Source organism: Silurus aristotelis (assembly GCF_946808225.1).
Source record: "Silurus aristotelis genome assembly, chromosome: 20".
NCBI classification, from domain to species: domain Eukaryota; kingdom Metazoa; phylum Chordata; class Actinopteri; order Siluriformes; family Siluridae; genus Silurus; species Silurus aristotelis.
In genome coordinates, this window is record NC_139593.1 from 12,637,419 (window position 1) to 12,649,451 (window position 12,033).

Consider the following 12,033-nt stretch of genomic DNA (forward strand, 5'->3'; position numbering starts at 1 on the left):
GCACTGTCTTGTGTTGTCTTTCACTGTCCTGAATTATCTTGTACTGTCTTGTGTTGTCTTGCACTGTCCTTTATTGTCTTGTACTGTCTTGTGTTGTCTTGCACTGTCCTGTATTGTCTTGTACTGTCTTGTGTTGTCCTGCACTGTCCTTTATTGTATTGCACTGTCCCGTATTGTCTTGCACTGTCTTGTGTTGTCTTTCAGTGTCCTGCATTGTATTGTACTGTCTTGTGTTGTCTTTGCACTGTTTGCACCAGGTTGCACACATGCATTTTATGTTGCGAGGACACTTACTAGTCCTTAACCCTGTGTGTTCTGTTTTTGTGATTGTTGTTATATGTAGCACCAGGGTTCAGGAGGAACGTTGTTTCATTTCACTTTGTACTGCATCAGCTATACAGTATATGGCTGAAATGACAATAAAAGCTTCTTGACTACTTGTTGTTACTGAAAAATAAAGAATTGTAAAAAAAAAAAAAAAAAGGTTTCGTCCTTATACCATCTTAGGGAATTTATTTTTCTGTTCCTTAGGAATACACTTATAGGGAATTGACTTACATGCTCTAATCTTACATGGACTAACATATCAATAAAAATGTTATAACCTGTTGCTTTTTAAAGTTGTGTCAATGTCCATTGTTAAAAGTGCTATACAAATAAATCTGAATTAAACTGAATATTCTAACTTGCTGGAATGATTCTTGAAATCCATTCAATTTGAGTGGATTTGGTTTGGAATGGATTTCAGAGATTTTGGTGCAAACGGTTACAGAGAGCTGTAAAAGAAAGGTGACAGGTCAATTATAAAGTCTGGGGGAGAATTTAATGAGTGTACTTTGGGGTGTTGAATCCAGGACCTGAATTTGTACTTTGTTGCTTTAAAATTGAAGTATAATATTGATACATACAAGTTGCCTTATTCATCGCGATGCATCGTTTTTAACATTTGCATCAGTAGAAAACAACTTATAGATTAACATGGCAGAGGTAGAGCTGTAGAAAACAGGATAAAAACATCTGCTTTTATTTAATCTTTTTTTTTTTTTCTTTTGCACTAGTGCGAAGTTAGAAGGCACTTAAGTAAATCTATAAATTGGTCTGTCAGTGCCATATTGAATTGCATAGCATCACATTTTTTAATATTGCATCACATTGTATTGAATTAAATCGAAATCCGATCTGCATCTTAATAGGGGTTATTCATATCACACCTGCAGATGCTTTTTTTTATTCAGACTGTATATTTCTGCCCAACAGTAGTGTGTATTATAGAATACTTGGGGTGTGTATGTATATAGAGGTGGTGGTGAGGTGCATTAGGTTGATAGTGAAAATTCTCATAGCACTTTACCTTAATCAGAAATGCCAATATTACACACATTGTTCACTCAAGTAGAAGTGCAGATTCTAATGTTTTTAAAGACTCAAAGTACTGAAAGTAAAAGTTGAAGGACCAGCTACACTTTTTCACTCAAGTTAAAGTAAAGAAGTTTGGGCTCTGACATGTACTTAAGTAAAAAGTAGTCGTTACTACTACGTGTTTTAGTCAGTGCTCGAATTGAGTCAAGTCTTATCTAGTCCCCAGTTCTTGTGTAATTCATATATCTTTTACTAAAATAATCTTGGTTTTAGTGTCATGCTGGTAACTGGAGCTCTCATCATATTAATATACAAAAAATTCTAATCTGTGGTGTGTGAGAGCAAGGAAATGATAGACCAGTGATAGATTGAAAAAGCACTGCAATTACAGGAAATGGGTGGGCTGAAAAGGACACTCAATTGGAAGAAATAATATTGATTATGTCACCAAATAGATTTAAACCAAAGCAACAAGTCTGTTTTGAAAATGTAAGAAGTAGAAAGTACAAATATTTGTGTTAAAATGTAATGAGTGAAAGTAAAAATTTGTCCAATAAATTGTGAAGTAAAGTACTGATAGCAGAAAAATCTAGTTAAGTACAGTAACAAAGTATTTGTACTTCAATACTTCCCACCTCTGACCTTAATAATGCAAATAGCAAAACAACAAGCTCATCTCAAACACTCATAGTGAGTAGTGGTAATTGTGTTGACAGTAACCAAAGCCAGAAGCCTGGTTTTTGAATCTTATATATTTCTGTCAATCATTTAGGAAGAACTGAAGTTTCACTGGAAGTCTCAAGGTTCATTCTTCTGTTCATTTTCTTTGGTATAAGCTGGAACAGGCTCAAGCATTTGTGTTTTTTCAGTGTAATAAAGCAGGGCTACTGTGAAGATAAACATTGTAGAAGTTAAGATGTGATATTGTTTCTCAAGCAACACATCTTTTGAGATTCTTACAAACTGGTACACTTGTGATTTTTTTTTTTTTAAGGTAATGGATTAGTATATTGTATGAACAAGAATATAGTGACTAGATATAGAAAGTGAAGCAGAAAAAGCCAGGGAACGCAAACAATTAAATGGGCAATATGGCCATGTTCTCTGTGTTCTGTGTGGTAAACCTGAGTAGTTTTTTTTAGTCCAACAGATTAAAAAACAAAACACACCGTCAGCTACTATAATAGGTATCCAATCCGTCAATCATGTGGCAGCAGCACAATGAATAAAATTATGCAGATGCAAGAAAGTAAAAAAAAAAAACAATGGCATGTTATCGGTATCAAATGGGTTCGTCTATAGCAGGGCTCACCAACCTTTTTGAGACTGAGAGCTACTTCTTGGGTACCGATTAATGTGAAGGGCTACCAGTTTGATACACACTCCTGAAATAACAAATTTGCTCAATTTACCTTTAATTATGTTATTATGAATAATTAATGATATTCATCTCTATCTAGTCGTCTATATTTTAATAGTCATTTTCAAATTCACACCAATGCAAGTGTGATTTCAAAAAGAATAGCAACAATAAAAAAAAATAGGATGCAGCTCACTGGTAAGTGGCGCTATGGTCAACCATTTTTTTTTTTAGAAAAAGCCCAAGGGTGACTCATTTGGTCCTTACGGGCACCATGTTGGTGACCCCTGGTCTAGAGTATTGCAGAGATTCATTGATTTCAAACACACCATTCTCTCTAAAAAACAAAAAACAAAAACTCATCTTTACTGACAGTGAAAACTCCTTGTTGATGACAGAGATCAGAAGAGGAGGCCCCGATTGGTCTAAGTAGACAGGAAGTGTATGGAAATTCAACTACTAAATCAACTAAAACCATGGCGAGAAGACAAGCAGCTCAAAATGCACGTCAAACCTTAAGGCAGATGAGCGACAACAGCAAAATCTCACCTCATCGATTTCCTTTTGTCAGTCGAGCACAGGAGTTTGAAGATCAGTGGCCGAGGGTTCACCATAACTAGGTGGCTAAGTCTATTTTCAAACAAATGCTTGACAGACAGTGAGGAGGACATCCAGAAAAAACTGCAGGTTGACCGTTTAAACAAATGATATTGACCCCATCTGTAATTTTAGTGTTTATTAAATGATCTATGTAGAGTCTAGGCGTGTAAAGGTACACGTATTCGTACAGAATAGCGATATGGATTCTTTCGCATCTTATGTACAGCTTCAAGAATTCCTTTTAAAAGCAGAAATTCCTGACAATTCTGCATATCGAGAAAGTGAATAATTGTATGAAGGATGGGAGAAATGAATTGAGAGCAAATAATTTGAATGAAGAAATAATTATCTTGTGTTTCTTAAATAAAGACATTTGTTAAAGTATGCTGAAATAAACAGAACATTCACTATATTTCCAAAAGTATTGGGTCACCTGACCTTTCCTGTTGTATGTGGTTGTTTTCCAAACTGTTACACCAAAACTGGAAGCACTCAAATGTATGGAAGGTCTTTAGATGCACTATAATAAATTCACTTGAACTTGGAAACCCGAACCAGTTTCAGCATGGTGATGCCCCTGTGCACAAGGTGAGCTCCTTGAAGATCTGGTTTACATGGTTTGGAGAAGATCTTGAGTGGTCTCCTATAGAGTTTTGATCTCATCCCTACTGAACACCTTTGGGATGAATTGGAATGCTGACTGCACCCCAGATCTCCTCACCTGCATCAGTGCCTGCCTTTCGTAATATACTTGTGGCTGATGAACACAAATATCCATAAGAACACTAAGATCTAGTGGAACATCTTCCCAGAAGAGTAGAGAGAATTATTAAAGCAAATTGAGACTAAATGTGGACTGCAATACTCAAAAAAATCACATACAATACTTCTGACCAGGTGACCCAATACTTTTGGCAGTATATATTATAAATCTTTAGAAATTAAATATTTTATTTAAAAATGTAAACTGTTGATGCTCACTAATGTTGATAAGGGTTTAAAAAAAAAAAAAAAAAAGGTGAATAAACAAGCATTTTTATGTTTTACATTTCCTCCACCAACTGTACCAAAACCATAACTTGAAATTAGTTTGAAATTGAGTTACGTACCGAACCATGAATTGTATGTACCATTACACCCGTAGTTGACTATTTCTCATATCCAGTTCCATCAGTCCCCAACATCCAGACCAACGGCGTCACCGTACTCCTCTTTATCATTGTGTGGCTGTTTGTCCTTCAAGGGGTTGAGTCTTCTAACTTGATGCTCCTTGTCTAGTTACTTTCAGTAGTTCCTCCAAAGCTAATTTTATTCTTACCCAGTCTTTTTGTTCAGAATAATTAATAATGAATTAATACCACTCTTGTTTTCTAGACTCGGAATGACTTTTGTTTGGTGAGAATAGCAGTTTTGTGTTTACTGTAGTTGCTGGTTGTAGGGTTTAACCACCAATTTGTGCAAAGTAAGAATAGAGAAATTCTGTTTTGTAATGTATTCAGTTGTTTGGACCAGGTTCCCCATTGCAGTGTTCAATCCCTGCCCACTATTCTCATTTTACGTGCTGCTGTTGATATACAAGTTCATCCAGCCATGAAACCTTTTAGTTAATCATTCTGACTAAAGACCCGAACATAACGCTTATATCCTTCACGTTACACGTTCACGTCCTTCTTATGACTCAGACGATGGGCAAGGCCTTGGTAGCCACTGATATGTTTGAAAAATACACTTCTTAAAAGGACGATACAAAGTCCTGATCCACACTAAATGTCTACACGAAGGCCACTGCTGCTCACCACAGCACTGTGGAGGGCACCTGTTAAGAACACTCATCATTCTTCCTGAGAGAACTGTATATCCGTCTGTGAGAGGATTGAGTTTGATTGACAGATGACTGCAGAATTAGTCTGTAAAGGGAAAACCTACGGAAAAAAACTCAAAGTATTTTAATGACATTGTAGCACTCCAAAGGAAGACGATCCTCCAACCTATTCTTTGTTGTATATATTGCAAGCTGTATATTGGTGCTTAACCTGAACATTGGCCATCGCATCCAACAGGTCATTAGTCATTTAGGGAAGATGGCATTCTTCCCTCTCCCTACAAAGACTGGCCGATTGGATGACAAGTTCCTACCGCAACATACCATTCAATAAGGAGTTCAGACGCGTGTCATTCCAGGAAGTCATCACACAACTTGATTAAGCTCTTCAAGGTTAACGACGCCTTTCTCATGGGTGTCAACATGACAGTTGTCCTGCAAAATACCCCTCCATTGTCTCTTAAGGTGGGTGGGGTTACTAATCAAGTGTTTCCCACCACCTTAGGGGGTTACATCAGATAAGAACTACAAGTTTTGGTTTTTCTTTAAAATACAGCTTGTGTGAAGCACTACAGGAAGGATAGGATGAGAAACTTTCCTTTGCCGTGTTCTCTGAACAGGATGAAGTCATGTTTGATCAGCTAATGGTATTTCAGTGGTAAAATTACCCCACCCCCAAGATATGGCAGAGGTTAATATGAACATCTTATTTAGGTAAATATACCGAGTAAGGAAAGTTGAAAAAAAAAATATGATAGACCTTTATCAGGCTAACCTACACTTTATTCAATGCAAATGACAGTACTGGGTAACTACGTCTCTGAACCATTTTACACAGAGGAAGGGATATTTACAGAGAGAGAGACATTTAGCATAACCATCACAGGAGAGAAAAACAAATCTGTTTAGAGTGGGAAAAAAAAAAAAGGAATAAAAATAAGAATTAAATAAAATTGTCAACAGGCATTCAAGTAATAGCAACATCTTAATCTGTTCTGTCTGTAGGTACAAAGTCTCTTACAACCAACAACAGCTAAACACAAGTGTCCAAATATGCAGTGAATATATTTTACTTTATTTACCTTGTGTTTCCCCCCCATTTCATCACGTTCATCCAACCTGTACAGGTTCCGAGACAAAAAGAAACGTAACTAGAAACGTGATCGGTTCCGTAGTCGTTTAAAGAAAGCAACATTTATGGCTGTAGATTTTACAGGCAGAAAGCATTTACATACTCTTGTTCTAATTATTCTTTCTTTTTAATTATGTACTTAGTGCTACATGACATCTCTCTCTTCTGATTGGGTGCCGCTGAAAGCACATGTTAGAGCATTGTAAACAAATGAATAATAGTACAAATAAAATCCCAACATCCACTTGTGTAATACTTATTGCCATTGAGTTTGATTAGGTAATACTGCAGAACATGAAATCGTACATCAGAGATCACATCCCTTTCTTACTGGTTAGAGGGTAAAAACACAAACAAAGGAAACTGCTAAAACTCAAGCGAGTACGTCATTAAAACAGTTCTTGTTTCGGCTGAATGCGCAAAATAAGAGCGTCGTTCCGTTACCACCGAGTCTCTCGTGAATAAAAGTACACTGCAGGAATGGGGAAAGTAACACATAAGCACCATTGGAAGGGGAGATACAAAAAATAAAAAAGTCTCAGCATCAGTGCAGTGTCACAGGAAACAGATCTGACTGTAGTTCAGCATTGAATTAAAAACAAATTCTTCAAAGCAAGAAAAGTTGCATGTCCACAAGTTCGTTCTCTGTATTTTAATAGATCTTCTAAATCTTACTGTAATAAACACTGTGCCATCCAGGACTAGATTTTACGCTTTGCATCCTGTTGTAGGAATATATACGAAAACGCATGGATTATGAAGCGAGACTCAGTCTAGCAAACTCACTTTAAGCATGAAATAAACGAAGGGGAAAAATTTTTTTTCTCCAATCAGAGCCAAGAAAATCCAATAAAATGTTTGTTTAGTTGCATGGATAATGTAATAAAAAAACTCGCACACAACTGCTGTACAAATCCTTATAGGGCAGTTGAATGCATTTTACAGGGGCAGTCATTTTAGACAACAGACTCGGAATCTCCTAGAACTTGAAAGCCGAAATATACTGGAATTGATGTAGTAAAGATGTTTGTAAAGAAACAACTTTAAAGTGTAGACAATAAACTGATGTCATGCTTCACAAACCATGCTAACTCATAATGCTAAATTCGTAATAGAGATGTGCGATACTTCGTTGGCCCAAAGCTAAAATAATGACCCAGGCGACAATGCGAGAACCGGCGCATGATACAACATAAGAGCAGCACCTTTCCAGCAGCACTTCAGGGAAATCTGACTCGGGACCAGTTAACTGATCCCGGATCAGCAGCAAACGACCGGCTGTGATCCATTGCACGCTCTTGGATCAGCAACGTTTACAGCCATTGCAATTCGGCTTAATAATCAGCATGATCGTATAGACGACAAACTTAATGCTAGTTCACTCAAGGCTAGAAGTCTTCACCTTCATCAATCGTTGCACTTGTAATATAAAAATCAAATAAAATACAAAATAAGGGGGGGGGAAAAACCCTGTCCTACTTTAATTAGATTATAGGACAAGAAATTAAACAAAGAAAGAAAAAAACATGAAAGTAAAAACACTCCAACAAACACTAAACAGATGCGTCCTTCACAGGTCTTTCAGACATTTTGGACTCTACGGCTAACAGGAAGTGGCTCATCCATAGTTCACAATTAAATCATTTCTGCCTTTGTTCATTGTCGGTTTTCTTTTAAATACAGTAGTTATACAGCATGCGTGCCCATGCACGCACATACATATACACACACACACACACACACACACACACACACACACACACACACACACACACACACACACACACACACACACACACACACACACACACAGAACCTGGATTTTTGTATGCAATTCACATACAAGCGTTTTGGGGGCTGTACAGAGTAAACGATGGGAAGACTAGCGAGGCGAAGGAAACCAAAAACTATACTGCCTCGATAAACAACATGGACACTTTATAAAGAAATTAATGAAGCAGCGTGAGAAACCCGAAAAAAAAGCTACATCATTCACAAGATCATACATGAGAACCTACTACGTGTGAAGCCTGGGGATACTGCTCTCACCATTTACGTTTCCGGTGGTAGTAGTCCTTTAAAGCTGATCTGGGATCAGTGATCGAATCCAACTCGATACATTACCTTAACCGTGAGCAAATCAACAGCGACACGTGTTAAACGTCTCTGTTCTAGGATCGGTTTTGGTCGCTTAACAGACAGGAGGATGCTGATCCTATTTCAACACACACACACACAGACACACACAGACACACACACACACACAGGCCTCAGATCAGCGCTAAACCAAAAAGTTTATCCACAAGCTGGGGGGAAGAAAATAATCCACACCAAGGACTGCTGACAGTGTCCTTTCTTTTGAGGAGCACAGATAGGCAGCCTCATACTTTGTTCTCATGGGGCCTGGGTCAATAGGCAAAGGGCCACGGTGTTGGGCCTCAAATCTGCATTTCCTATCAATACACGCAGCAACGAATGCTACTGTGGTTTAACCAAATGAAGAAAAAAAAAACGCAATCATGAGAGACGCACAGAAAGTCGTAGCATACTCATAGGTCTAGATATCTGCATCTCTTTATAAGCAAACATGTATAGATTTATATATATATTATCATCTAAACTTCTCCATAGTCCGTCGCTCTTCTCCCAGAGCCTGGAAATGAGAAGAGGCTTTTAAAAGACATCCTTTCTGTCCTTTAGTATAAATAAATATAAAACAACAAACGAAAAGAATCAAAATGACAAAAGGAGTTGAGAGGGTGGGAGGAAGAAGGTTATAAAGTTCAGTTGGTTCATCCATATCTTTTTTTTTTTTTGTGTGTGTTTTCTTTCTTTTTCATAGCCCGACCCCTGACATTAGGGGGAGTGGGCGTGGTTAATGAGCAGCAGCATGGGATTGGCCTGTCGAGGAGCAGGTGGTGCTCAGGTCGATGGGTTGGGGGCGGATCCAGAGGCGGCGTTCGGGCCTGGGCCACGTTCGCCACTGCTGGGATCTGAGAGCGAGAGAAAAAAGGACACACGGCTGATAAATATTAGGTTACGATGTAAAATATAAAAAAAATAAAAAATAAATAAGGATTAGGGTTAATGTAACCACATCAACAATCCTCTTTGTTTTAGATTCTGCTTAAGGAAGTGATGTCATACATTCTGTATAGAAGAAATGCACAGAAAAATTGTAGCATTAACCTGCAGTAGAAGAGGCATTAGATGGAGAGGAGGCTCCGGGTTGGTTGCGGACGTGCGCAGGGATGAGTGTAGATGCCAACGAAGGGTTACTGGACAACTCTGACAAACGAGACCAGCAATCGTTAATCTCACACACACACACACATCACCTACTTTACTGTGCATTCCTGCAATTATCTAAACATGTACGTGCATGTGGCACCACCACAATGGTTTGAAGGGGTTGGGGGTCCAAAGTTCTTGCCCTGTTTCTGCACAAGTGCTGAAGTGATGCCACATGACTTGTTGATTAGATAACTTCATGAATGTGACGGTGTACAGAAGTTCCCAATAAACCAGACAGGAATGCACTAAGACAGACACGTTTACAAAAAAGCCAAAAGTGTTTTTACTAGATAATGAAGACATTGGGGTTTGGGATGAGAAAAGTAGGAGGGAGATTAAAATTGCGTCTTTCATTTTTGGATATTAACATATGAATGTGTTAAACAACTTGGAACATATTTTATTTTGATCCCAGGCATATTGTGACCAAAAACACTGGCCCGTGTGACTGACGAGCGTTTCTTGATGCCCAAGTGTTTCCTGTTAGGACACCGACAGTTTAAATAATAAATAGCTTTTTATTTCTACTTCTGGCTTGAGAAGGGCATATTGGATTTTGTAAAGAAAAACCTCCAAAGTATAAACACAGAAAGAATCTGTTCATGGTCTAAAACGTACTAAATCGTTAGTCGAGCTTGGTGGAGGTAGCGCCGTGGTTTGCATGGCTGCATCTGTAACGAATATTTATTGATGATTTACGCCGGCCAGGCATAAATTTACGGCCAAACTGATCAGACATAACATTATTACCACCTGCCTAATATTGTGTTGGGCCTCGTTTTGCTTCCGAAAACAGTCCTGACCCATCGGGCATAAAGAGCATAAAACTTCAAAAATTTCAGCAGGCAGCAAGACAATGTCTCAAAATGCAACCAAATATTAAGTGCTGTTCACATGCACACACTTTAAAACTGGTTTTATACGACAGCTCACCTAAAGATAGAGTTGTTAAAAAGTTGTTTAACACATTTAAATCTAATTATCAGGAAATGAAAGCTGAAATACAGAAACCCAAAAATTGGCTCTGATGTTGCCATAGGTTCACGAGAGACTGTGTATAACAACAGTGCGGTTTGTTCACATGTGATGTTTGTTGTAATCATACCCTGCGTGGTGAAGTTGAACAGTGGGGGTCTGTCGCGACCGTTTGGGAGCTTTAGAGGAGGAGTGCGTAGCTCATCAAAGAAGGTGTGTGCGCAAGCCTCCAGAGGAGTGAGACGTGCCGTGGGTGTGTACTCCAGCAACCGAGAACACAAAGCGATTGCCTCTGGAATGGTCTTTGGCCGAAACACCTAACACAAACATTATATCATTAAACATTATATATCATCAAAAATAGGAGGAAAAAATCTAAATGAATTTAATGTTTCAGTTCTGTAGTTTTGTTCAATTCTTTTTATTATTTTACTGGTTTTCCCAACTGACATGTAATAAATTAAACAAAAGATATATCTGTGCAAACTGAATCATGACCGCAGAGCCACAAGGGGGCGCTTCGACATTGGCAACAGGTTTTAAAAGCCATCAGACATGATCAGCATATGAATGTGTTTCAGCAAATTAAAGACAGAGAAAAAAAAAAGTCCTAATTTTATATGAACGCTGACTCACCTTAGTCCATGGGTGGGCTTTTATTTGAGGGAACTTAAACTCTGTGTAGTTGGGGTTCATCTCACGGATCTGCTCACGTGTGGGAGTCCCCAACACCTAAACGTGTGCATACATGAATTCAGAACTCATTCCTTTTATATTGTAACGCTGATTACAAATAAGCACATCCTGAAGTTTCTACTATTAGAATGAACCGATGATAAAGACTTCTTACATTAATCATTCCGACTATACGAGTGCCTGCGAATAAGCTGTTACTATAGAAACGGTAATATATTACAATGAGCACCAAAGAGCAAACAAATCATAGATCCCCTGTAAATAATGCTGACGGTGTTTATTTGGATGTCGATCTAAACCACAGCAGGATCTTGGGTAGTTTAATCCAAGCGTGTTATCAGCAAGGTTTTTCAAAACTGCATAGCAACTTCTGAATTGAGAAAGATTTAATAATATTAATAAAAATAATAATTGAAGCATACCTTTATGATCTCAACTAGTTGGTCCACTCCGCTGTCGCCGGGGAAGATGGGCTGTCCAAGCAGCAGCTCGGCTAACACACATCCAGCTGACCAAACGTCTACACAACAGAGACATGATCACATACACAACAAGAACTAAAGATAGAAATATTCTTATAGTGGTGAAATGATCACCTCCTAAGCTAAATCTTCCAGGAATGCAGCAGATACACTGCTGAGTGACTGCTTATACACATACCTGAACTCCTTTTATATGCGATCACTATTTCTGTTCCAACTAAACACACTATCCTGCCAAAAGCTTGCGGACACCTGGTCATAATTACGGTATGTGATTTTTTCAGCATCGCATTCCACATTTAGTCCTAATTTG

General features: G+C 38.2%; 1 protein-coding gene across 3 annotated transcripts in view; it reads right to left on the bottom strand.

Annotated features, from left to right (window-relative positions):
• Positions 1-5,902: 5,902 nt before the first annotated feature.
• gsk3bb (glycogen synthase kinase 3 beta-b) overlaps positions 5,903-12,033 on the bottom strand; it is a 33,628-nt gene continuing 27,497 nt past the window's right edge. For all 3 annotated transcript variants that reach the window (XM_083523138.1, XM_083523140.1, XM_083523139.1), the window contains exons 7-11: positions 11,661-11,758; positions 11,179-11,274; positions 10,673-10,859; positions 9,463-9,561; positions 5,903-9,266 (exon numbers count right to left, since the gene is read on the bottom strand). In XM_083523138.1, coding sequence (XP_083379264.1) covers positions 9,196-9,266; positions 9,463-9,561; positions 10,673-10,859; positions 11,179-11,274; positions 11,661-11,758 — 551 coding nt within the window. In that variant the 3' untranslated portion in view covers positions 5,903-9,195. The remainder of the gene's footprint in view (positions 9,267-9,462; positions 9,562-10,672; positions 10,860-11,178; positions 11,275-11,660; positions 11,759-12,033) is intronic.